At 46.7% G+C, this 26,801-nt stretch overlaps 1 protein-coding gene across 1 annotated transcript in view; it reads left to right on the top strand.

Moving 5' to 3' along the window:
• LOC137375547 (soluble guanylate cyclase 88E-like) overlaps positions 1-26,801 on the top strand; it is a 425,917-nt gene that overhangs the window by 167,533 nt on the left and 231,583 nt on the right. Inside the window, exon 13 of the mRNA XM_068042889.1 lies at positions 1,203-1,359. Coding sequence (XP_067898990.1) covers positions 1,203-1,359 — 157 coding nt within the window. The remainder of the gene's footprint in view (positions 1-1,202; positions 1,360-26,801) is intronic.

The raw sequence follows: 26,801 nt of genomic DNA, 5'->3' as shown, positions 1-26,801 counted from the left end.
AGGGTGTGACTGGTTTTGACCCCAGTAGACAGGGTGTGACAGCGTCTGATCCCAGTAGACAGGGAATGACTTAGTCTGCTCCCAGTCGACGGGGTGTGACAGGCTCTGCTCCCAGTAGACAGGGTGTGACAGGGTCTGACCCCAGTGGATTGTGTGTAACTGGGTCTGACCCCAGTAGACAGGGTGTGACTGGGTCTGACACCAGTAGGCAGGGAGTAACTGTGTCTGACACCAATAGGCAGGGTGTAACTGGGTCTGACCCCAGTAGACAGGGTGTGACAGGGTCTGATCTCAGTAGGCAGGGTGTGCCAGGGTCTGATCCCAGTTGACAGGGTGTGACAGGGTCTGACCCCAGTAGACAATGTGTGACAGGGTCTGGTCCCAGTAGACAGAGAGTGACTTGGTCTGATCCCAGTAGACAGGGTGTGACAGGGTCTGATCCCATTATACAGGGTGTGACTGGGTCGGACCCCAGTAGACAGGGTCTGACACCAGTGAATTGTGTGTAACTGGGTCTGACTCCAGTAGCTTGGGTGTAACTTGGTCTGACACCAGTAGATTGGGTGTAACATTTATGACACTGGTAGGCATGGCATAACTTGTTCTGACACCAGTAGGCAGGGTATAACTGGGTTTGACACCAGTAGATTGGGTGTACCCGGTTCTGACACCAGTAGATTGGGTGTAACTGGGTCTGACACCAGTAGATTGTGTGGAACTGGGTCTGACACAAGTAGATTGGGTGTAACATTTCTGACACCAGTAGGCATGGTGTAACGTGATTTGACACCAGTAGATTGGGTGTAATTGTGTCTGACACCAGTAGATTGGGTGTAACTGGTTCTGACACCGGTAGATTGAGTGTAACTGGTTCTGACACCAGTAGATTGGGTGTAACTGGTTCTGACACCAGTAGATTGGGTGTAACTGTGTCTGACACCAGTAGATTGAGTGTAACTGGTTCTGACACCAGTAGATTGAGTGTAACTGGTTCTGACACCAGTAGATTGGGTGTAACTGTGTCTGACACCAGTAGATTGGGTGTAACTGTGTCTGACACCAGTAGATTGGGTCTGACTGTTTTGGACACAAGTAGATTGGCTGTAACTGTGACACCAATAGATTGGGTCTAACTGGGTCTGACACAGGGCCATGCCCCCACCTCCCCTTAATGAGAACATCTTTCTAACCAATGCCTACAGGTAGAGACTATCGGAGATGCCTATATGGTGGTTGCAGGGGTCCCAGAGAAAACCAAATATCACGCACATAACATCTGTGATATGGCGCTGGACATGGTGCGATCCATAGACCACCTGAAGGATCCGTCTACAGGGAGTAATATCCAAATCCGTATCGGTGAGTCTGTCTGTGGAGGGGAATGAGCGCAATTAGATTGGTCTGAATCAGTACTACTGATTGGGAGTGTTTGTCAGTTGGAACTAATTGGTTTGTCAGTGGCGACTGATTGGTGTGAGTGTGAGTTTTGGGACTGATTGGTGTGAGTGTGAGTTTTGGGACTGACTGGTGTGAGTGTAAGTTTTCGGATTGAGTGGTGTGAGTGTGAGCACTGGGACTGATAGGGGTGAGTGTTAGTTTTGGGACTGATTGGTGTGAGTGTGAGTTTCGTGACTGATCGGTGAGAGTGTGAGTTTTGGGACTGACTGGGGAGAGCTTGAGCTTTGGGACTGACTGGTGTGAGTGTAACTTTTAGGACTGGCTGGTGTGTGTTTGAGTTTTGGGACTGATTGGTGTGAGTGTGAGCATTTGGACTGACTGGTGTGAGTGAGAAATTTGGAACTGACTGGTGTAAGTGTGAGTTTTTGGACTGGCTGGCATGAGTGTGAGCACTGGGACTGATTGGTGTGAGTGTGAGCATTCGGTCTGACTGGTGTGAGTGTGAGCATTCGTACTGAATGGAGTAAGTGTGAGTTTTAGAACTGATTGGTGTGAGTTTGAGTTTTAGGACTGATTGGTGTGAGTGTGAGTTTTGGCACTGATTGGGGTGAGTGTGAGTTTTGCGACTGATTGGTGTGAGTTTGAGCTTTGGCATTGACTGGTGTGAGTGTGTTTTGGCATTGACTGGTGTGAGTGTGTTTTGGGACTGACTGGTGTGAGTGTGAGTTTTGGGACTGACTGGTGTGAGTGTGAGTTTTGGGACGGACTGGTGTGTGAGAGAGATTTGGCACTGATTGCTGTGAGTGTGTGTTTTGGCACTGACTGGTGTGAGTGTGAGTTTTGGGACTGACTGTTGTGAGTGTGAGCATTCGGACTGATTAGTGTGAGTGTGAGTTTTGGGATTGACTGGTGTGAGTGTGAGTTTTGGGACTGACTGGTGTGAGTGTGAGTTTTGGGACTGACTGGTGTGAGTGTGAGTTTTGGGACTGATTGGTGTGAGTGTGAGTTTCGGGACTGACTGGTGTGAGTGTGCGTTTTGGGACTGATTGGTGTGAGTTTGAAGTTTGGCACTGACTGGTGTGAGGTTTAGGACTGACTGGTGTGAGTGTGTGTTTTGGAACTGATTGGTGTGAGTGTGAGTTTTGGAACTGACTGGTGTGAGTCTGAGTTTTGGCACTGATTGCTGTGAGTGAGAGTTTTGGGACTGACTGGTGTGAGTGTGAGTTTTGGGACTGACTGGTGTGAGTGTGAGATTTGTAACTGTTTGGTGTGAGTGTGAGTATTGGGACTGATTGTTGTGAGTGTGAGTTTTGGCACTGATTGTTGTGCGTGTGAGTTTTGGCACTGATTGTTGTGAGTGTGAGTTTTGGCACTGATTGTTGTGAGTGTGAGTTTTGGCACTGATTGGTGTGAGTGTGAGTTTTGGCACTGATTGGTGTGAGTGTGAGCAATGGCACTGACTGGTGTGAGTGTGGTTTTTGCCACTGACTGGTGTGAGTGTGAGTTTTGGCACTGACTGTTGAGAGTGTGAGTTTTGGGACTGATTGGTGAGAGTCTCAGTTTTGGCAATGAGTGGTATGAGTTTAGGGAAAGGCTAGACTGAGAGTGAGTTTTCGGACAGACTGGTGTGAGTCTGAGTTTTGGGACTGGCTGTTGTGAGTGTGAGTTTTGAGACTGACTGGTGTGAGTGTGAGCATTCGGACTGATTGGTGTGAGTGAGAGTTTTAGGACTGATGAGTGTGAGTTTGAGGTTTGGCACTGACTGGTGTGTGTGAGAGATTTGACACTGATTGGTGTGAGTGTGAGTTTTGGGACTGACTGGTGTGAGTGTGAGTTTTGGGACTGATTGGTGTGAGTGTGAGTTTCGGGACTGACTGGTGTGAGTGTGCGTTTTGGGACTGATTGGTGTGAGTTTGAGGTTTGGCACTGACTGGTGTGAGTGTGAGGTTTAGGACTGACTGGTGTGAGTGTGAGATTTGGCACTGATTGGTGTGAGTGTGAGTTTTGGCACTGATTGGTGTCAGTGTGAGCAATGGCACTGACTGGTGTGAGTGTGGGTTTTGCCACTGACTGGTGTGAGTGTGGGTTTTGCCACTGACTGGTGTGAGTGTGAGTTTTGGCAATGACTGTTGTGAGTGTGAGTTTTGGGACTGATTGGTGAGAGTCTCAGTTTTGGCACTGAGTGGTGTGAGTTTAGGGACTGATTGGTATGAGTTTTGGGAAAGGCTAGACTGAGTGTGAGTTTTCGGACAGACTGGTGTGAGTCTGAGATTTGAGACTGAATGGTGTGAGTGTGAGCATTCGGACTGATTGGTGTGAGTGTGAGTTTTAGGACTGGCTAGTCTAAATGTGAGCATTGGGACTGAAGGTGTGAGTGTGAGTTTTGGGATTGATTGGTGTGAGTGTGAGCTTTGGGACAGACTGGTGTGAGTGTACGTTTTGGGACTGACTGGTGTGAGTGTGAGTTTTGGGACTGATGGTTGAGTGTGTGTGGTTTGGGATTAATAGGTGTGAGTGTACGTTTTGGGACTGATTGGTGTAACTGTGATTTTTGGGACTGATTGCTGTGAGTGTGTGTTTTGGGACTGATTGATTGCTGTGATCCACAGTTTTTGGGTCTGATTGGTTGGTGTGATCCTGAGATTTGGGTCTGATTGGTTGGTGTGAGTGTGAGTTTTGGGGCTGATTGGTGTGAGTGTGAGCTTTGGGGCTGATTGGTGTGAGTGTGAGCTTTGGGGCTGATTGGTGTGAGTGTGAGTTTTGGGACTGATTGGTGTGAGTGTGAGCTTTGGGGCAAATTCGTGTGAGTGTGAGCTTTGGGGCTGATTGGTGTGAGTGTGGGTTTTGGGACTGATTGGTGTGAGTGTGAGCTTTGGGGCAAATTCGTGTGAGTGTGAGCTTTGGGGCTGATTGGTGTGAGTGTGAGCTTTGGGGCTGATTGGTGTGAGTGTGAGTTTTGGGACTGATTGGTGTGTGTGTGAGCTGTGGGGCAGATTGGTGTGAGTGTGAGTTTTGGGTCTGATTGGTGTGAGTGTGAGTTTTGGGTCTGATTGGTGTGAGTGTGAGTTTTGGGACTGATTGGTGTGAGTGTGAGTTTTGGGACTGATTGGTGTGAGTGTGAGCTTTGGGGCTGATTCGTGTGAGTGTGAGTTTTGGGACTGATTGGTGTGAGTGTGAGTTTTGGGACTGATTGGTGTGAGTGTGAGTTTTGGGACTGATTGGTGTGTGTGTGAGTTTTGGACTGATTGGTGTGAGAGTGAGTTTTGGGACTGAATGTTGTGAGTGAGAGTTTTGGGACTGATTGGTGTGAGTGTGAGTTTTGGGTCTGATTGGTGTGAGAGTGAGTTTTGGGACTGATTTGTTTGAGTGTGAGTTTTGGGACTGATTGGTGCGAGTGTGAGTTTTGGGACTGATTGGTTCGAGTGTGAGTTTTGGGACTGATTGGTGTGAGTGTGAGTTTTGGGACTGATTGGTGTGTGTGTGAGTTTTGGACTGATTGGTGTGAGAGTGAGTTTTGGGACTGAATGTTGTGAGTGAGAGTTTTGGGACTGATTGGTCTGAGTGTGAGTTTTGGGTCTGATTGGTGTGAGAGTGAGTTTTGGGACTGATTGGTGTGAATGTGAGTTTTGGGTCTGATTGGTTTGAGTGTGAGTTTTGGGACTGATTGGTGCGAGTGTGAGTTTTGGGACTGATTGGTGCGAGTGTGAGTTTTGGGACTGATTGGTGTGAGAGTGAGTTTTGGGACTGAATGTTGTGAGTGAGAGTTTTGGGACTGATTGGTGTGAGTGTGAGTTTTGGGTCTGATTGGTGTGAGAGTGAGTTTTGGGACTGATTGGTTTGAGTGTGAGTTTTGGGACTGATTGGTGCGAGTGTGAGTTTTGGGACTGATTGGTTCGAGTGTGAGTTTTGGGACTGATTGGTTCGAGTGTGAGTTTTGGGACTGATTGGTGTGAGTGTGAGTTTTGGGACTGATTGGTGTGTGTGTGAGTTTTGGACTGATTGGTGTGAGAGTGAGTTTTGGGACTGAATGTTGTGAGTGAGAGTTTTGGGACTGATTGGTCTGAGTGTGAGTTTTGGGTCTGATTGGTGTGAGAGTGAGTTTTGGGACTGATTGGTGTGAATGTGAGTTTTGGGTCTGATTGGTTTGAGTGTGAGTTTTGGGACTGATTGGTGCGAGTGTGAGTTTTGGGACTGATTGGTGCGAGTGTGAGTTTTGGGACTGATTGGTGCGAGTGTGAGTTTTGGGACTGATTGGTGCGAGTGTGAGTTTTGAGACTGATTGGTGTGAGTGTGAGTTTTGGGACTGAATGTTGTGAGTGAGAGTTTTGGGACTGCCTGCTGTGAGTATGAGATTTGGGATTGATTGGTGTGAGTGTGAGTTTTGGGACTGACTGGTGTGACTGTAGGTTTTGGGACTGACTGGTGTGAGTGTGAGTTTTGGAACTGATGGGTGAGTGTGTGTGGTTTGGGATTAATAGGTGTGAGTGTGAGGTTTGGCACTGATTGGTGTTACTGTGATTTTTGGGACTGATTGGTGTTACTGTGATTTTTGGGACTGATTGGTGTGAGTGTGAGTTTTGGCACTGATTGGTGTCAGTGAGAGGTTTGGCACTGACTGTTGTGAGTGTGAGTTTTGGCACTGATTGGTGTGAGTGTGAGCAATGGCACTGACGGGTGTGAGTGTGGGTTTTGCCACTGACTGGTGTGAGTGTGGGTTTTGCCACTGACTGGTGTGAGTGTGAGTTTTGGCACTGACTGTTGTGAGTGTGAGTTTTGGGACTGATTGGTGAGAGTCTCAATTTTGGCACTGAGTGGTGTGAGTTTAGGGACTGATTGGTATGAGTTTTGGGATAGGCTAGACTGAGCGTGAGTTTTCGGACAGACTGGTGTGAGTCTGAGTTTTGAGACTGACTGGTATGAGTGTGAGTTTTAGGACCGGCTAGTCTAAATGTGAGCATTGGGACTGAAGGTGTGAGTGTGAGTTTTGGGACTGCCTGCTGTGAGTGTGAGTTTTGGGATTGATTGGTGTGAGTGTGAGCTTTGGGACTGACTGGTGTGAGTGTACGTTTTGGGACTGACTGGTGTGAGTGTGAGTTTTGGGACTGATGATTGAGTGCGTGTGGTTTGGGATTAATAGGTGTGAGTGTGAGGTTTAGCACTGATTGGTGTAACTGTGATTTTTGGGACTGATTGGTGTGAGTGTGAGTTTTGGGACTGATTGCTGTGAGTGTGAGTTTTGGGTCTGATTGGTGTGAATGTGAGTTTTGGGACTGATTGGTGTGAATGTGAGTTTTGGGTCTGATTGGTTTGAGTGTGAGTTTTGGGTCTGATTGGTTTGAGTGTGAGTTTTGGGACTGATTGGTGCGAGTGTGAGTTTTGGGACTGATTGGTGTGAGAGTGAGTTTTGGGACTGATTGGTGTGTGTGTGAGTTTTGGACTGATTGGTGTGAGAGTGAGTTTTGGGACTGATTGGTGTGAATGTGAGTTTTGGGACTGATTGGTTCGAGTGTGAGTTTTGGGACTGATTGCTGTGAGTGTGAGTTTTGGGACTGATTGGTGTGTGTGTGAGTTTTGGACTGATTGGTGTGAGAGTGAGTTTTGGGACTGAATGTTGTGAGTGAGAGTTTTGGAACTGATTGGTGTGAGTGTGAGTTTTGGGTCTGATTGGTGTGAGAGTGAGTTTTGGGACTGATTTGTTTGAGTGTGAGTTTTGGGACTGATTGGTGCGAGTGTGAGTTTTGGGACTGATTGGTTCGAGTGTGAGTTTTGGGACTGATTGGTGTGAGTGTGAGTTTTGGGACTGATTGGTGTGTGTGTGAGTTTTGGACTGATTGGTGTGAGAGTGAGTTTTGGGACTGAATGTTGTGAGTGAGAGTTTTGGGACTGATTGGTCTGAGTGTGAGTTTTGGGTCTGATTGGTGTGAGAGTGAGTTTTGGGACTGATTGGTGTGAATGTGAGTTTTGGGTCTGATTGGTTTGAGTGTGAGTTTTGGGACTGATTGGTGCGAGTGTGAGTTTTGGGACTGATTGGTGCGAGTGTGAGTTTTGGGACTGATTGGTGTGAGAGTGAGTTTTGGGACTGAATGTTGTGAGTGAGAGTTTTGGGACTGATTGGTGTGAGTGTGAGTTTTGGGTCTGATTGGTGTGAGAGTGAGTTTTGGGACTGATTGGTTTGAGTGTGAGTTTTGGGACTGATTGGTGCGAGTGTGAGTTTTGGGACTGATTGGTTCGAGTGTGAGTTTTGGGACTGATTGGTTCGAGTGTGAGTTTTGGGACTGATTGGTGTGAGTGTGAGTTTTGGGACTGATTGGTGTGTGTGTGAGTTTTGGACTGAATGTTGTGAGTGAGAGTTTTGGGACTGAATGTTGTGAGTGAGAGTTTTGGGACTGATTGGTGTGAATGTGAGTTTTGGGACTGATTGGTGCGAGTGTGAGTTTTGGGACTGATTGGTTCGAGTGTGAGTTTTGGGACTGATTGGTGTGAGTGTGAGTTTTGGGACTGATTGGTGTGTGTGTGAGTTTTGGACTGATTGGTGTGAGTGTGAGTTTTGGGACTGATTGGTTTGAGTGTGAGTTTTGGGACTGATTGGTGCGAGTGTGAGTTTTGGGACTGATTGGTTCGAGTGTGAGTTTTGGGACTGATTGGTGTGAGTGTGAGTTTTGGGACTGATTGGTGTGTGTGTGAGTTTTGGACTGATTGGTGTGAGAGTGAGTTTTGGGACTGAATGTTGTGAGTGAGAGTTTTGGGACTGATTGGTGTGAGTGTGAGTTTTGGGTCTGATTGGTGTGAGAGTGAGTTTTGGGACTGATTTGTTTGAGTGTGAGTTTTGGGACTGATTGGTGCGAGTGTGAGTTTTGGGACTGACTGGTATGAGTGTGAGTTTTAGGACCGGCTAGTCTAAATGTGAGCATTGGGACTGAAGGTGTGAATGTGAGTTTTGGGACTGATTGGTGCGAGTGTGAGTTTTGGGACTGATTGGTGCGAGTGTGAGTTTTGGGACTGATTGGTTCGAGTGTGAGTTTTGGGACTGATTGGTGTGAGTGTGAGTTTTGGGACTGATTGGTGTGTGTGTGAGTTTTGGACTGATTGGTGCGAGTGTGAGTTTTGGGACTGATTGGTGTGAGAGTGAGTTTTGGGACTGAATGTTGTGAGTGAGAGTTTTGGGACTGATTGGTGTGAGTGTGAGTTTTGGGTCTGATTGGTGTGAGAGTGAGTTTTGGGACTGATTGGTTTGAGTGTGAGTTTTGGGACTGATTGGTGCGAGTGTGAGTTTTGGGACTGATTGGTTCGAGTGTGAGTTTTGGGACTGATTGGTTCGAGTGTGAGTTTTGGGACTGATTGGTGTGTGTGTGAGTTTTGGACTGATTGGTGTGAGAGTGAGTTTTGGGACTGAATGTTGTGAGTGAGAGTTTTGGGACTGATTGGTCTTAGTGTGAGTTTTGGGTCTGATTGGTGTGAGAGTGAGTTTTGGGACTGATTGGTGTGAATGTGAGTTTTGGGTCTGATTGGTTTGAGTGTGAGTTTTGGGACTGATTGGTGCGAGTGTGAGTTTTGGGACTGATTGGTGCGAGTGTGAGTTTTGGGACTGATTGGTGCGAGTGTGAGTTTTGGGACTGATTGGTGTGAGTGTGAGTTTTGGGACTGAATGTTGTGAGTGAGAGTTTTGGGACTGCCTGCTGTGAGTATGAGATTTGGGATTGATTGGTGTGAGTGTGAGTTTTGGGACTGACTGGTGTGACTGTAGGTTTTGGGACTGACTGGTGTGAGTGTGAGTTTTGGAACTGATGGGTGAGTGTGTGTGGTTTGGGATTAATAGGTGTGAGTGTGAGGTTTGGCACTGATTGGTGTTACTGTGATTTTTGGGACTGATTGGTGTTACTGTGATTTTTGGGACTGATTGGTGTGAGTGTGAGTTTTGGCACTGATTGGTGTGAGTGTGAGCAATGGCACTGACGGGTGTGAGTGTGGGTTTTGCCACTGACTGGTGTGAGTGTGGGTTTTGCCACTGACTGGTGTGAGTGTGAGTTTTGGCACTGACTGTTGTGAGTGTGAGTTTTGGGACTGATTGGTGAGAGTCTCAATTTTGGCACTGAGTGGTGTGAGTTTAGGGACTGATTGGTATGAGTTTTGGGAAAGGCTAGACTGAGCGTGAGTTTTCGGACAGACTGGTGTGAGTCTGAGTTTTGAGACTGACTGGTATGAGTGTGAGTTTTAGGACCGGCTACTCTAAATGTGAGCATTGGGACTGAAGGTGTGAGTGTGAGTTTTGGGACTGCCTGCTGTGAGTGTGAGTTTTGGGATTGATTGGTGTGAGTGTGAGCTTTGGGACTGACTGGTGTGAGTGTACGTTTTGGGACTGACTGGTGTGAGTGTGAGTTTTGGGACTGATGATTGAGTGCGTGTGGTTTGGGATTAATAGGTGTGAGTGTGAGGTTTAGCACTGATTGGTGTAACTGTGATTTTTGGGACTGATTGGTGTGAGTGTGAGTTTTGGGACTGATTGCTGTGAGTGTGAGTTTTGGGTCTGATTGGTGTGAATGTGAGTTTTGGGACTGATTGGTGTGAATGTGAGTTTTGGGTCTGATTGGTTTGAGTGTGAGTTTTGGGTCTGATTGGTTTGAGTGTGAGTTTTGGGACTGATTGGTGCGAGTGTGAGTTTTGGGACTGATTGGTGTGAGAGTGAGTTTTGGGTCTGATTGGTTTGAGTGTGAGTTTTGGGACTGATTGGTGCGAGTGTGAGTTTTGGGACTGATTGGTGCGAGTGTGAGTTTTGGGACTGATTGGTGCGAGTGTGAGTTTTGGGACTGATTGGTGCGAGTGTGAGTTTTGGGACTGATTGGTGTGAATGTGAGTTTTGGGTCTGATTGGTTTCAGAGTGAGTTTTGGGACTGATTGGTGTGAATGTGAGTTTTGGGACTGATTGGTGTGAGCTTTGGGACTGATTGGTGTGAGAGTGAGCTTTGGGACTGATTGGTTCGAGTGTGAGTTTTGGGACTGATTGGTGTGAGTGTGAGTTTTGGGACTGATTGGTGTGAGAGTGAGTTTTGGGACTGAATGTTGTGAGTGAGAGTTTTGGGACTGATTGGTGTGAGTGTGAGTTTTGGGTCTGATTTGTGTGAGAGTGAGTTTTGGGACTGATTTGTTTGAGTGTGAGTTTTGGGACTGATTGGTGCGAGTGTGAGTTTTGGGACTGATTGGTTCGAGTGTGAGTTTTGGGACTGATTGGTGTGAGTGTGAGTTTTGGGACTGATTGGTGTGTGTGTGAGTTTTGGACTGATTGGTGTGAGAGTGAGTTTTGGGACTGAATGTTGTGAGTGAGAGTTTTGGGACTGATTGGTCTGAGTGTGAGTTTTGGGTCTGATTGGTGTGAGAGTGAGTTTTGGGACTGATTGGTGTGAATGTGAGTTTTGGGTCTGATTGGTTTGAGTGTGAGTTTTGGGTCTGATTGGTGTGAGAGTGAGTTTTGGGACTGAATGTTGTGAGTGAGAGTTTTGGGACTGATTGGTGTGAGTGTGAGTTTTGGGTCTGATTTGTGTGAGAGTGAGTTTTGGGACTGATTTGTTTGAGTGTGAGTTTTGGGACTGATTGGTGCGAGTGTGAGTTTTGGGACTGATTGGTTCGAGTGTGAGTTTTGGGACTGATTGGTGCGAGTGTGAGTTTTGGGACTGATTGGTGCGAGTGTGAGTTTTGGGACTGATTGGTGTGAGAGTGAGTTTTGGGACTGAATGTTGTGAGTGAGAGTTTTGGGACTGATTGGTGTGAGTGTGAGTTTTGGGTCTGATTGGTGTGAGAGTGAGTTTTGGGACTGATTGGTTTGAGTGTGAGTTTTGGGACTGATTGGTGTGAGTGTGAGTTTCGGGACTGACTGGTGTGAGTGTGCGTTTTGGGACTGATTGGTGTGAGTTTGAGGTTTGGCACTGACTGGTGTGAGTGTGAGGTTTAGGACTGACTGGTGTGAGTGTGAGATTTGGCACTGATTGGTGTGAGTGTGAGTTTTGGCACTGATTGGTGTCAGTGTGAGCAATGGCACTGACTGGTGTGAGTGTGGGTTTTGCCACTGACTGGTGTGAGTGTGGGTTTTGCCACTGACTGGTGTGAGTGTGAGTTTTGGGACTGATTGGTGTGAGTGTGAGTTTCGGGACTGACTGGTGTGAGTGTGCGTTTTGGGACTGATTGGTGTGAGTTTGAGGTTTGGCACTGACTGGTGTGAGTGTGAGGTTTAGGACTGACTGGTGTGAGTGTGAGATTTGGCACTGATTGGTGTGAGTGTGAGTTTTGGCACTGATTGGTGTCAGTGTGAGCAATGGCACTGACTGGTGTGAGTGTGGGTTTTGCCACTGACTGGTGTGAGTGTGGGTTTTGCCACTGACTGGTGTGAGTGTGAGTTTTGGCAATGACTGTTGTGAGTGTGAGTTTTGGGACTGATTGGTGAGAGTCTCAGTTTTGGCACTGAGTGGTGTGAGTTTAGGGACTGATTGGTATGAGTTTTGGGAAAGGCTAGACTGAGTGTGAGTTTTCGGACAGACTGGTGTGAGTCTGAGATTTGAGACTGAATGGTGTGAGTGTGAGCATTCGGACTGATTGGTGTGAGTGTGAGTTTTAGGACTGGCTAGTCTAAATGTGAGCATTGGGACTGAAGGTGTGAGTGTGAGTTTTGGGATTGATTGGTGTGAGTGTGAGCTTTGGGACAGACTGGTGTGAGTGTACGTTTTGGGACTGACTGGTGTGAGTGTGAGTTTTGGGACTGATGGTTGAGTGTGTGTGGTTTGGGATTAATAGGTGTGAGTGTACATTTTGGGACTGATTGGTGTAACTGTGATTTTTGGGACTGATTGCTGTGAGTGTGTGTTTTGGGACTGATTGATTGCTGTGATCCACAGTTTTGGGTCTGATTGGTTGGTGTGATCCTGAGATTTGGGTCTGATTGGTTGGTGTGAGTGTGAGTTTTGGGGCTGATTGGTGTGAGTGTGAGCTTTGGGGCTGATTGGTGTGAGTGTGAGCTTTGGGGCTGATTGGTGTGAGTGTGAGTTTTGGGACTGATTGGTGTGAGTGTGAGCTTTGGGGCAAATTCGTGTGAGTGTGAGCTTTGGGGCTGATTGGTGTGAGTGTGGGTTTTGGGACTGATTGGTGTGAGTGTGAGCTTTGGGGCAAATTCGTGTGAGTGTGAGCTTTGGGGCTGATTGGTGTGAGTGTGAGCTTTGGGGCTGATTGGTGTGAGTGTGAGTTTTGGGACTGATTGGTGTGTGTGTGAGCTGTGGGGCAGATTGGTGTGAGTGTGAGTTTTGGGTCTGATTGGTGTGAGTGTGAGTTTTGGGTCTGATTGGTGTGAGTGTGAGTTTTGGGACTGATTGGTGTGAGTGTGAGTTTTGGGACTGATTGGTGTGAGTGTGAGCTTTGGGGCTGATTCGTGTGAGTGTGAGTTTTGGGACTGATTGGTGTGAGTGTGAGTTTTGGGACTGATTGGTGTGTGTGTGAGTTTTGGACTGATTGGTGTGAGAGTGAGTTTTGGGACTGAATGTTGTGAGTGAGAGTTTTGGGACTGATTGGTGTGAGTGTGAGTTTTGGGTCTGATTGGTGTGAGAGTGAGTTTTGGGACTGATTTGTTTGAGTGTGAGTTTTGGGACTGATTGGTGCGAGTGTGAGTTTTGGGACTGATTGGTTCGAGTGTGAGTTTTGGGACTGATTGGTGTGAGTGTGAGTTTTGGGACTGATTGGTGTGTGTGTGAGTTTTGGACTGATTGGTGTGAGAGTGAGTTTTGGGACTGAATGTTGTGAGTGAGAGTTTTGGGACTGATTGGTCTGAGTGTGAGTTTTGGGTCTGATTGGTGTGAGAGTGAGTTTTGGGACTGATTGGTGTGAATGTGAGTTTTGGGTCTGATTGGTTTGAGTGTGAGTTTTGGGACTGATTGGTGCGAGTGTGAGTTTTGGGACTGATTGGTGCGAGTGTGAGTTTTGGGACTGATTGGTGCGAGTGTGAGTTTTGGGACTGATTGGTGTGAGAGTGAGTTTTGGGACTGAATGTTGTGAGTGAGAGTTTTGGGACTGATTGGTGTGAGTGTGAGTTTTGGGTCTGATTGGTGTGAGAGTGAGTTTTGGGACTGATTGGTTTGAGTGTGAGTTTTGGGACTGATTGGTGCGAGTGTGAGTTTTGGGACTGATTGGTTCGAGTGTGAGTTTTGGGACTGATTGGTTCGAGTGTGAGTTTTGGGACTGATTGGTGTGAGTGTGAGTTTTGGGACTGATTGGTGTGTGTGTGAGTTTTGGACTGATTGGTGTGAGAGTGAGTTTTGGGACTGAATGTTGTGAGTGAGAGTTTTGGGACTGATTGGTGTGAGAGTGAGTTTTGGGACTGATTGGTGTGAATGTGAGTTTTGGGTCTGATTGGTTTGAGTGTGAGTTTTGGGACTGATTGGTGCGAGTGTGAGTTTTGGGACTGATTGGTGCGAGTGTGAGTTTTGGGACTGATTGGTGCGAGTGTGAGTTTTGGGACTGATTGGTGCGAGTGTGAGTTTTGAGACTGATTGGTGTGAGTGTGAGTTTTGGGACTGAATGTTGTGAGTGAGAGTTTTGGGACTGCCTGCTGTGAGTATGAGATTTGGGATTGATTGGTGTGAGTGTGAGTTTTGGGACTGACTGGTGTGACTGTAGGTTTTGGGACTGACTGGTGTGAGTGTGAGTTTTGGAACTGATGGGTGAGTGTGTGTGGTTTGGGATTAATAGGTGTGAGTGTGAGGTTTGGCACTGATTGGTGTTACTGTGATTTTTGGGACTGATTGGTGTTACTGTGATTTTTGGGACTGATTGGTGTGAGTGTGAGTTTTGGCACTGATTGGTGTCAGTGAGAGGTTTGGCACTGACTGTTGTGAGTGTGAGTTTTGGCACTGATTGGTGTGAGTGTGAGCAATGGCACTGACGGGTGTGAGTGTGGGTTTTGCCACTGACTGGTGTGAGTGTGGGTTTTGCCACTGACTGGTGTGAGTGTGAGTTTTGGCACTGACTGTTGTGAGTGTGAGTTTTGGGACTGATTGGTGAGAGTCTCAATTTTGGCACTGAGTGGTGTGAGTTTAGGGACTGATTGGTATGAGTTTTGGGATAGGCTAGACTGAGCGTGAGTTTTCGGACAGACTGGTGTGAGTCTGAGTTTTGAGACTGACTGGTATGAGTGTGAGTTTTAGGACCGGCTAGTCTAAATGTGAGCATTGGGACTGAAGGTGTGAGTGTGAGTTTTGGGACTGCCTGCTGTGAGTGTGAGTTTTGGGATTGATTGGTGTGAGTGTGAGCTTTGGGACTGACTGGTGTGAGTGTACGTTTTGGGACTGACTGGTGTGAGTGTGAGTTTTGGGACTGATGATTGAGTGCGTGTGGTTTGGGATTAATAGGTGTGAGTGTGAGGTTTAGCACTGATTGGTGTAACTGTGATTTTTGGGACTGATTGGTGTGAGTGTGAGTTTTGGGACTGATTGCTGTGAGTGTGAGTTTTGGGTCTGATTGGTGTGAATGTGAGTTTTGGGACTGATTGGTGTGAATGTGAGTTTTGGGTCTGATTGGTTTGAGTGTGAGTTTTGGGTCCGATTGGTTTGAGTGTGAGTTTTGGGACTGATTGGTGCGAGTGTGAGTTTTGGGACTGATTGGTGTGAGAGTGAGTTTTGGGACTGATTGGTGTGTGTGTGAGTTTTGGACTGATTGGTGTGAGAGTGAGTTTTGGGACTGATTGGTGTGAATGTGAGTTTTGGGTCTGATTGGTTTGAGTGTGAGTTTTGGGACTGATTGGTGCGAGTGTGAGTTTTGGGACTGATTGGTGCGAGTGTGAGTTTTGGGACTGATTGGTGCGAGTGTGAGTTTTGAGACTGATTGGTGTGAATGTGAGTTTTGGGTCTGATTGGTTTCAGAGTGAGTTTTGGGACTGATTGGTGTGAATGTGAGTTTTGGGACTGATTGGTGTGAGCTTTGGGACTGATTGGTGTGAGAGTGAGCTTTGGGACTGATTGGTGTGAGAGTGAGTTTTGGGACTGATTGGTTCGAGTGTGAGTTTTGGGACTGATTGGTGTGAGTGTGAGTTTTGGGACTGATTGGTGTGTGTGTGAGTTTTGGACTGATTGGTGTGAGAGTGAGTTTTGGGACTGAATGTTGTGAGTGAGAGTTTTGGGACTGATTGGTGTGAATGTGAGTTTTGGGACTGATTGGTGCGAGTGTGAGTTTTGGGACTGATTGGTTCGAGTGTGAGTTTTGGGACTGATTGCTGTGAGTGTGAGTTTTGGGACTGATTGGTGTGTGTGTGAGTTTTGGACTGATTGGTGTGAGAGTGAGTTTTGGGACTGAATGTTGTGAGTGAGAGTTTTGGAACTGATTGGTGTGAGTGTGAGTTTTGGGTCTGATTGGTGTGAGAGTGAGTTTTGGGACTGATTTGTTTGAGTGTGAGTTTTGGGACTGATTGGTGCGAGTGTGAGTTTTGGGACTGATTGGTTCGAGTGTGAGTTTTGGGACTGATTGGTGTGAGTGTGAGTTTTGGGACTGATTGGTGTGTGTGTGAGTTTTGGACTGATTGGTGTGAGAGTGAGTTTTGGGACTGAATGTTGTGAGTGAGAGTTTTGGGACTGATTGGTCTGAGTGTGAGTTTTGGGTCTGATTGGTGTGAGAGTGAGTTTTGGGACTGATTGGTGTGAATGTGAGTTTTGGGTCTGATTGGTTTGAGTGTGAGTTTTGGGACTGATTGGTGCGAGTGTGAGTTTTGGGACTGATTGGTGCGAGTGTGAGTTTTGGGACTGATTGGTGTGAGAGTGAGTTTTGGGACTGAATGTTGTGAGTGAGAGTTTTGGGACTGATTGGTGTGAGTGTGAGTTTTGGGTCTGATTGGTGTGAGAGTGAGTTTTGGGACTGATTGGTTTGAGTGTGAGTTTTGGGACTGATTGGTGCGAGTGTGAGTTTTGGGACTGATTGGTTCGAGTGTGAGTTTTGGGACTGATTGGTTCGAGTGTGAGTTTTGGGACTGATTGGTGTGAGTGTGAGTTTTGGGACTGATTGGTGTGTGTGTGAGTTTTGGACTGAATGTTGTGAGTGAGAGTTTTGGGACTGAATGTTGTGAGTGAGAGTTTTGGGACTGATTGGTGTGAATGTGAGTTTTGGGACTGATTGGTGCGAGTGTGAGTTTTGGGACTGATTGGTTCGAGTGTGAGTTTTGGGACTGATTGGTGTGAGTGTGAGTTTTGGGACTGATTGGTGTGTGTGTGAGTTTTGGACTGATTGGTGTGAGTGTGAGTTTTGGGACTGATTGGTTTGAGTGTGAGTTTTGGGACTGATTGGTGCGAGTGTGAGTTTTGGGACTGATTGGTTCGAGTGTGAGTTTTGGGACTGATTGGTGTGAGTGTGAGTTTTGGGACTGATTGGTGTGTGTGTGAGTTTTGGACTGATTGGTGTGAGAGTGAGTTTTGGGACTGAATGTTGTGAGTGAGAGTTTTGGGACTGATTGGTGTGAGTGTGAGTTTTGGGTCTGATTGGTGTGAGAGTGAGTTTTGGGACTGATTTGTTTGAGTGTGAGTTTTGGGACTGATTGGTGCGAGTGTGAGTTTTGGGACTGACTGGTATGAGTGTGAGTTTTAGGACCGGCTAGTCTAAATGTGAGCATTGGGACTGAAGGTGTGAATGTGAGTTTTGGGACTGATTGGTGCGAGTGTGAGTTTTGGGACTGATTGGTGCGAGTGTGAGTTTTGGGACTGATTGGTTCGAGTGTGAGTTTTGGGACTGATTGGTGTGAGTGTGAGTTTTGGGACTGATTGGTGTGTGTGTGAGTTTTGGACTGATTGGTGCGAGTGTGAGTTTTGGGACTGATTGGTGTGAGAGTGAGTTTTGGGACTGAATGTTGTGAGTGAGAGTTTTGGGACTGATTGGTGTGAGTGTGAGTTTTGGGTCTGATTGGTGTGAGAGTGAGTTTTGGGACTGATTGGTTTGAGTGTGAGTTTTGGGACTGATTGGTGCGAGTGTGAGTTTTGGGACTGATTGGTTCGAGTGTGAGTTTTGGGACTGATTGGTTCGAGTGTGAGTTTTGGGACTGATTGGTGTGTGTGTGAGTTTTGGACTGATTGGTGTGAGAGTGAGTTTTGGGACTGAATGTTGTGAGTGAGAGTTTTGGGACTGATTGGTCTTAGTGTGAGTTTTGGGTCTGATTGGTGTGAGAGTGAGTTTTGGGACTGATTGGTGTGAATGTGAGTTTTGGGTCTGATTGGTTTGAGTGTGAGTTTTGGGACTGATTGGTGCGAGTGTGAGTTTTGGGACTGATTGGTGCGAGTGTGAGTTTTGGGACTGATTGGTGCGAGTGTGAGTTTTGGGACTGATTGGTGTGAGTGTGAGTTTTGGGACTGAATGTTGTGAGTGAGAGTTTTGGGACTGCCTGCTGTGAGTATGAGATTTGGGATTGATTGGTGTGAGTGTGAGTTTTGGGACTGACTGGTGTGACTGTAGGTTTTGGGACTGACTGGTGTGAGTGTGAGTTTTGGAACTGATGGGTGAGTGTGTGTGGTTTGGGATTAATAGGTGTGAGTGTGAGGTTTGGCACTGATTGGTGTTACTGTGATTTTTGGGACTGATTGGTGTTACTGTGATTTTTGGGACTGATTGGTGTGAGTGTGAGTTTTGGCACTGATTGGTGTCAGTGAGAGGTTTGGCACTGACTGTTGTGAGTGTGAGTTTTGGCACTGATTGGTGTGAGTGTGAGCAATGGCACTGACGGGTGTGAGTGTGGGTTTTGCCACTGACTGGTGTGAGTGTGGGTTTTGCCACTGACTGGTGTGAGTGTGAGTTTTGGCACTGACTGTTGTGAGTGTGAGTTTTGGGACTGATTGGTGAGAGTCTCAATTTTGGCACTGAGTGGTGTGAGTTTAGGGACTGATTGGTATGAGTTTTGGGAAAGGCTAGACTGAGCGTGAGTTTTCGGACAGACTGGTGTGAGTCTGAGTTTTGAGACTGACTGGTATGAGTGTGAGTTTTAGGACCGGCTACTCTAAATGTGAGCATTGGGACTGAAGGTGTGAGTGTGAGTTTTGGGACTGCCTGCTGTGAGTGTGAGTTTTGGGATTGATTGGTGTGAGTGTGAGCTTTGGGACTGACTGGTGTGAGTGTACGTTTTGGGACTGACTGGTGTGAGTGTGAGTTTTGGGACTGATGATTGAGTGCGTGTGGTTTGGGATTAATAGGTGTGAGTGTGAGGTTTAGCACTGATTGGTGTAACTGTGATTTTTGGGACTGATTGGTGTGAGTGTGAGTTTTGGGACTGATTGCTGTGAGTGTGAGTTTTGGGTCTGATTGGTGTGAATGTGAGTTTTGGGACTGATTGGTGTGAATGTGAGTTTTGGGTCTGATTGGTTTGAGTGTGAGTTTTGGGTCTGATTGGTTTGAGTGTGAGTTTTGGGACTGATTGGTGCGAGTGTGAGTTTTGGGACTGATTGGTGTGAGAGTGAGTTTTGGGTCTGATTGGTTTGAGTGTGAGTTTTGGGACTGATTGGTGCGAGTGTGAGTTTTGGGACTGATTGGTGCGAGTGTGAGTTTTGGGACTGATTGGTGCGAGTGTGAGTTTTGGGACTGATTGGTGTGAATGTGAGTTTTGGGTCTGATTGGTTTCAGAGTGAGTTTTGGGACTGATTGGTGTGAATGTGAGTTTTGGGACTGATTGGTGTGAGCTTTGGGACTGATTGGTGTGAGAGTGAGCTTTGGGACTGATTGGTTCGAGTGTGAGTTTTGGGACTGATTGGTGTGAGTGTGAGTTTTGGGACTGATTGGTGTGAGAGTGAGTTTTGGGACTGAATGTTGTGAGTGAGAGTTTTGGGACTGATTGGTGTGAGTGTGAGTTTTGGGTCTGATTTGTGTGAGAGTGAGTTTTGGGACTGATTTGTTTGAGTGTGAGTTTTGGGACTGATTGGTGCGAGTGTGAGTTTTGGGACTGATTGGTTCGAGTGTGAGTTTTGGGACTGATTGGTGTGAGTGTGAGTTTTGGGACTGATTGGTGTGTGTGTGAGTTTTGGACTGATTGGTGTGAGAGTGAGTTTTGGGACTGAATGTTGTGAGTGAGAGTTTTGGGACTGATTGGTCTGAGTGTGAGTTTTGGGTCTGATTGGTGTGAGAGTGAGTTTTGGGACTGATTGGTGTGAATGTGAGTTTTGGGTCTGATTGGTTTGAGTGTGAGTTTTGGGTCTGATTGGTGTGAGAGTGAGTTTTGGGACTGAATGTTGTGAGTGAGAGTTTTGGGACTGATTGGTGTGAGTGTGAGTTTTGGGTCTGATTTGTGTGAGAGTGAGTTTTGGGACTGATTTGTTTGAGTGTGAGTTTTGGGACTGATTGGTGCGAGTGTGAGTTTTGGGACTGATTGGTTCGAGTGTGAGTTTTGGGACTGATTGGTGCGAGTGTGAGTTTTGGGACTGATTGGTGCGAGTGTGAGTTTTGGGACTGATTGGTGTGAGAGTGAGTTTTGGGACTGAATGTTGTGAGTGAGAGTTTTGGGACTGATTGGTGTGAGTGTGAGTTTTGGGTCTGATTGGTGTGAGAGTGAGTTTTGGGACTGATTGGTTTGAGTGTGAGTTTTGGGACTGATTGGTGCGAGTGTGAGTTTTGGGACTGATTGGTTCGAGTGTGAGTTTTGGGACTGATTGGTTCGAGTGTGAGTTTTGGGACTGATTGGTGTGAGTGTGAGTTTTGGGACTGATTGGTGTGTGTGTGAGTTTTGGACTGATTGGTGTGAGAGTGAGTTTTGGGACTGAATGTTGTGAGTGAGAGTTTTGGGACTGATTGGTCTGAGTGTGAGTTTTGGGTCTGATTGGTGTGAGAGTGAGTTTTGGGACTGATTGGTGTGAATGTGAGTTTTGGGACTGATTGGTGTGAATGTGAGTTTTGGGTCTGATTGGTTTGAGTGTGAGTTTTGGGTCTGATTGGTTTGAGTGTGAGTTTTGGGACTGATTGGTGCGAGTGTGAGTTTTGGGACTGATTGGTGTGAGAGTGAGTTTTGGGTCTGATTGGTTTGAGTGTGAGTTTTGGGTCTGATTGGTTTGAGTGTGAGTTTTGGGACTGATTGGTGCGAGTGTGAGTTTTGGGACTGATTGGTGCGAGTGTGAGTTTTGGGACTGATTGGTGCGAGTGTGAGTTTTGGGACTGATTGTTGTGAATGTGAGTTTTGGGTCTGATTGGTTTCAGAGTGAGTTTTGGGACTGATTGGTGTGAATGTGAGTTTTGGGACTGATTGGTGTGAGCTTTGGGACTGATTGGTGTGAGAGTGAGCTTTGGGACTGATTGGTTCGAGTGTGAGTTTTGGGACTGATTGGTGTGAGTGTGAGTTTTGGGACTGATTGGTGTGTGTGTGAGTTTTGGACTGATTGGTGTGAGAGTGAGTTTTGGGACTGAATGTTGTGAGTGAGAGTTTTGGGACTGATTGGTGTGAGTGTGAGTTTTGGGTCTGATTTGTGTGAGAGTGAGTTTTGGGACTGATTTGTTTGAGTGTGAGTTTTGGGACTGATTGGTGCGAGTGTGAGTTTTGGGACTGATTGGTTCGAGTGTGAGTTTTGGGACTGATTGGTGTGAGTGTGAGTTTTGGGACTGATTGGTGTGTGTGTGAGTTTTGGACTGATTGGTGTGAGAGTGAGTTTTGGGACTGAATGTTGTGAGTGAGAGTTTTGGGACTGATTGGTCTGAGTGTGAGTTTTGGGTCTGATTGGTGTGAGAGTGAGTTTTGGGACTGATTGGTGTGAATGTGAGTTTTGGGTCTGATTGGTGTGAGAGTGAGTTTTGGGACTGATTGGTTTGAGTGTGAGTTTTGGGACTGATTGGTGCGAGTGTGAGTTTTGGGACTGATTGGTTCGAGTGTGAGTTTTGGGACTGATTGGTTCGAGTGTGAGTTTTGGGACTGATTGGTGTGAGTGTGAGTTTTGGGACTGATTGGTGTGTGTGTGAGTTTTGGACTGATTGGTGTGAGAGTGAGTTTTGGACTGATTGGTGTGAGAGTGAGTTTTGGGACTGAATGTTGTGAGTGAGAGTTTTGGGACTGATTGGTCTGAGTGTGAGTTTTGGGTCTGATTGGTGTGAGAGTGAGTTTTGGGACTGATTGGTGTGAATGTGAGTTTTGGGACTGATTGGTGTGAATGTGAGTTTTGGGTCTGATTGGTTTGAGTGTGAGTTTTGGGTCTGATTGGTTTGAGTGTGAGTTTTGGGACTGATTGGTGCGAGTGTGAGTTTTGGGACTGATTGGTGTGAGAGTGAGTTTTGGGTCTGATTGGTTTGAGTGTGAGTTTTGGGTCTGATTGGTTTGAGTGTGAGTTTTGGGACTGATTGGTGCGAGTGTGAGTTTTGGGACTGATTGGTGCGAGTGTGAGTTTTGGGACTGATTGGTGCGAGTGTGAGTTTTGGGACTGATTGTTGTGAATGTGAGTTTTGGGTCTGATTGGTTTCAGAGTGAGTTTTGGGACTGATTGGTGTGAATGTGAGTTTTGGGACTGATTGGTGTGAGCTTTGGGACTGATTGGTGTGAGAGTGAGCTTTGGGACTGATTGGTTCGAGTGTGAGTTTTGGGACTGATTGGTGTGAGTGTGAGTTTTGGGACTGATTGGTGTGTGTGTGAGTTTTGGACTGATTGGTGTGAGAGTGAGTTTTGGGACTGAATGTTGTGAGTGAGAGTTTTGGGACTGATTGGTGTGAGTGTGAGTTTTGGGTCTGATTTGTGTGAGAGTGAGTTTTGGGACTGATTTGTTTGAGTGTGAGTTTTGGGACTGATTGGTGCGAGTGTGAGTTTTGGGACTGATTGGTTCGAGTGTGAGTTTTGGGACTGATTGGTGTGAGTGTGAGTTTTGGGACTGATTGGTGTGTGTGTGAGTTTTGGACTGATTGGTGTGAGAGTGAGTTTTGGGACTGAATGTTGTGAGTGAGAGTTTTGGGACTGATTGGTCTGAGTGTGAGTTTTGGGTCTGATTGGTGTGAGAGTGAGTTTTGGGACTGATTGGTGTGAATGTGAGTTTTGGGTCTGATTGGTTTGAGTGTGAGTTTTGGGACTGATTGGTGCGAGTGTGAGTTTTGGGACTGATTGGTGCGAGTGTGAGTTTTGGGACTGATTGGTGTGAGAGTGAGTTTTTGGACTGAATGTTGTGAGTGAGAGTTTTGGGACTGATTGGTGTGAGTGTGAGTTTTGGGTCTGATTGGTGTGAGAGTGAGTTTTGGGACTGATTGGTTTGAGTGTGAGTTTTGGGACTGATTGGTGCGAGTGTGAGTTTTGGGACTGATTGGTTCGAGTGTGAGTTTTGGGACTGATTGGTTCGAGTGTGAGTTTTGGGACTGATTGGTGTGAGTGTGAGTTTTGGGACTGATTGGTGTGTGTGTGAGTTTTGGACTGATTGGTGTGAGAGTGAGTTTTGGGACTGAATGTTGTGAGTGAGAGTTTTGGGACTGATTGGTCTGAGTGTGAGTTTTGGGTCTGATTGGTGTGAGAGTGAGTTTTGGGACTGATTGGTGTGAATGTGAGTTTTGGGTCTGATTGGTTTGAGTGTGAGTTTTGGGACTGATTGGTGCGAGTGTGAGTTTTGGGACTGATTGGTGCGAGTGTGAGTTTTGGGACTGATTGGTGCGAGTGTGAGTTTTGGGACTGATTGGTGTGAGTGTGAGTTTTGGGACTGAATGTTGTGAGTGAGAGTTTTGGGACTGCCTGCTGTGAGTATGAGATTTGGGATTGATTGGTGTGAGTGTGAGTTTTGGGACTGACTGGTGTGACTGTAGGTTTTGGGACTGACTGGTGTGAGTGTGAGTTTTGGAACTGATGGGTGAGTGTGTGTGGTTTGGGATTAATAGGTGTGAGTGTGAGGTTTGGCACTGATTGGTGTTACTGTGATTTTTGGGACTGATTGGTGTTACTGTGATTTTTGGGACTGATTGGTGTGAGTGTGAGTTTTGGCACTGATTGGTGTGAGTGTGAGCAATGGCACTGTCGGGTGTGAGTGTGGGTTTTGCCACTGACTGGTGTGAGTGTGGGTTTTGCCACTGACTGGTGTGAGTGTGAGTTTTGGCACTGACTGTTGTGAGTGTGAGTTTTGGGACTGATTGGTGAGAGTCTCAATTTTGGCACTGAGTGGTGTGAGTTTAGGGACTGATTGGTATGAGTTTTGGGAAAGGCTAGACTGAGCGTGAGTTTTCGGACAGACTGGTGTGAGTCTGAGTTTTGAGACTGACTGGTATGAGTGTGAGTTTTAGGACCGGCTAGTCTAAATGTGAGCATTGGGACTGAAGGTGTGAGTGTGAGTTTTGGGACTGCCTGCTGTGAGTGTGAGTTTTGGGATTGATTGGTGTGAGTGTGAGTTTTGGGTCTGATTGGTTTGAGTGTGAGTTTTGGGACTGATTGGTGCGAGTGTGAGTTTTGGGACTGATTGGTGTGAGAGTGAGTTTTGGGACTGATTGGTGTGTGTGTGAGTTTTGGACTGATTGGTGTGAGAGTGAGTTTTGGGACTGATTGGTGTGAATGTGAGTTTTGGGTCTGATTGGTTTGAGTGTGAGTTTTGGGACTGATTGGTGCAAGTGTGAGTTTTGGGACTGATTGGTGCGAGTGTGAGTTTTGGGACTGATTGGTGCGAGTGTGAGTTTTGGGACTGATTGGTGTGAATGTGAGTTTTGGGTCTGATTGGTTTCAGAGTGAGTTTTGGGACTGATTGGTGTGAATGTGAGTTTTGGGACTGATTGGTGTGAGCTTTGGGACTGATTGGTGTGAGAGTGAGCTTTGGGACTGATTGGTGTGAGAGTGAGTTTTGGGACTGATTGGTGTGTGTGTGAGCTTTGGGACTGATTGGTGTGAGTGTGAGTTTTGGGACTGACTGGTGTGAGTGTGAGTTTTGGGACTGATTGGTGTGAGTGTGAGTTTCGGGACTGACTGGTGTGAGTGTGTGTTTTGGGACTGATTGGTGTAAGTTTGAGGTTTGGCACTGACTGGTGTGAGTGTGAGGTTTAGGACTGACTGGTGTGAGTGTGTGTTTTGGAACTGACTGGTGTGTGTGAGAGATTTGGCACTGATTGGTGTGAGTGTGAGTTTTGGAACTGACTGGTGTGAGTCTGAGTTTTGGCACTGATTGCTGTGAGTGAGAGTTTTGGCACTGACTGGTGTGAGTGTTAATTTTGGGACTGACAGTTGTGAGTGTGAGATTTGTAACTGTTTGGTGTGAGTGTGAGTATTGGGACTGATTGGTGTGAGTGTGAGTTTTGGCACTCATTGGTGTGAGTGTGAGCAATGCCACTGACTGGTGTGAGTGTGGGTTTTGCCACTGACTGGTGTCAGTGTGAGTTTTGGCACTGACTGTTGAGAGTGAGTTTTGGGTCTGATTGGTGTGAGTGTGAGTTTTGGGACTGATTGGTGTGAGTGTGAGTTTTGGGACTGATTGGTGTGAGTGTGAGCTTTGGGGCTGATTCGTTTGAGTGTGAGTTTCGGGTCTGATTGCTGTGAGTGTGAGCATTCGGACTGACTGGTGTGAGTGTGAGTTTTGGGACTGACTGGTGTGAGTGTGAGTTTTGGGTCTGATTGGTGTGAATGTGAGTTTTGGGATTGATTGGTGTGAGTGTGAGTTTTGGGTCTGATTGGTTTGAGTGTGAGTTTTGGGACTGATTGGTGCGAGTGTGAGTTTTGGGACTGATTGGTGTGAATGTGAGTTTTGGGACTGATTGGTGTGAATGTGAGTTTTGGGATTGATTGGTGTGAGTGTGAGTTTTGGGTCTGATTGGTTTGAGTGTGAGTTTTGGGTCTGATTGGTGCGAGTGTGAGTTTTGGGACAGATTGGTGCGAGTGTGAGTTTTGGGACTGATTGGTGTGAGTGTGAGTTTTGGGACTGAATGTTGTGAGTGAGAGTTTTGGGACTGCCTGCTGTGAGTGTGAGTTTTGGCACTGATTGGTGTTACTGTGATTTTTGGGACTCATTGGTGTTACTGTGATTTTTGGGACTGATTGGTGTGAGTGTGAGTTTTGGCACTGATTGGTGTCAGTGAGAGGTTTGGCACTGACGGTTGTGAGTGTGAATTTTGGCACTGATTGGTGTGAGTGTGAGCAATGGCACTGACTGGTGTGAGTGTGGGTTTTGCCACTGACTGGTGTGAGTGTGGGTTTTGCCACTGACTGGTGTGAGTGTGAGTTTTGGCACTGACTGTTGTGAGTGTGAGTTTTGGGACTGATTGGTGAGAGTCTCAATTTTGGCACTGAGTGGTGTGAGTTTAGGGACTGATTGGTATGAGTTTTGGGAAAGGCTAGACTGAGCATGAGTTTTCGGACAGACTGGTGTGAGTCTGAGTTTTGAGACTGACTGGTATGAGTGTGAGTTTTAGGACTGGCTAGTCTAAATGTGAGCATTGGGACTGAAGGTGTGAGTGTGAGTTTTGGGACTGCCTGCTGTGAGTGTGAGTTTTGGGATTGATTGGTGTGAGTATGAGCTTTGGGACTGACTGGTGTGAGTGTACGTTTTGGGACTGATTGGTGTGAGTGTGAGTTTTGGGACTGATGATTGAGTGCGTGTGGTTTGGGATTAATAGGTGTGAGTGTGAGGTTTAGCACTGATTGGTGTAACTGTGATTTTTGGGACTGATTGGTGTGAGTGTGAGTTTTGGGACTGATTGGTGTGAATGTGAGTTTTGGGACTGATTGGTTTGAATGTGAGTTTTGGGACTGTTTGGTGTGTGTGTGAGTTTTGGGACTGATTGGTGTGAATGTGAGTTTTGGACTGATTGGTGTGAGAGTGAGTTTTGGGACTGAATGTTGTGAGTGAGAGTTTTGGGACTGATTGGTGTGAATGTGAGTTTTGGGACTGATTGGTGTGAGAGTGAGTTTTGGGACTGATTGGTGTGAATGTGAGTTTTGGGTCTGATTGGTGCGAGTGTGAGTTTTGGGACTGATTGGTGCGAGTGTGAGTTTTGGGACTGATTGGTGTGAGTGTGAGTTTTGGGACTGATTGGTGTGAGTGTGAGTTTTGGGACTGATTGGTGTGTGTGTGATTTTTGGGACTGATTGGTGTGAGTGTGAGTTTTGGGACTGATTGCTGTGAGTGTGAGTTTTGGGTCTGATTGGTGTGAATGTGAGTTTTGGGACTGATTGGTGTGAATGTGAGTTTTGGGTCTGATTGGTTTGAGTGTGAGTTTTGGGTCTGATTGGTTTGAGTGTGAGTTTTGGGACTGATTGGTGCGAGTGTGAGTTTTGGGACTGATTGGTGCGAGAGTGAGTTTTGGGACTGATTGGTGTGTGTGTGAGTTTTGGACTGATTGGTGTGAGAGTGAGTTTTGGGACTGATTGGTGTGAATGTGCGTTTTGGGTCTGATTGGTTTGAGTGTGAGTTTTGGGACTGATTGGTGCGAGTGTGAGTTTTGGGACTGATTGGTGCGAGTGTGAGTTTTGGGACTGATTGGTGTGAATGTGAGTTTTGGGT

Source organism: Heterodontus francisci, chromosome 12, assembly GCF_036365525.1.
Source record: "Heterodontus francisci isolate sHetFra1 chromosome 12, sHetFra1.hap1, whole genome shotgun sequence".
NCBI classification, from domain to species: Eukaryota; Metazoa; Chordata; class Chondrichthyes; order Heterodontiformes; family Heterodontidae; genus Heterodontus; species Heterodontus francisci.
Note: the sequence above shows the minus strand (reverse complement) of the source record. Positions and strands in the feature narration are given on the sequence as shown.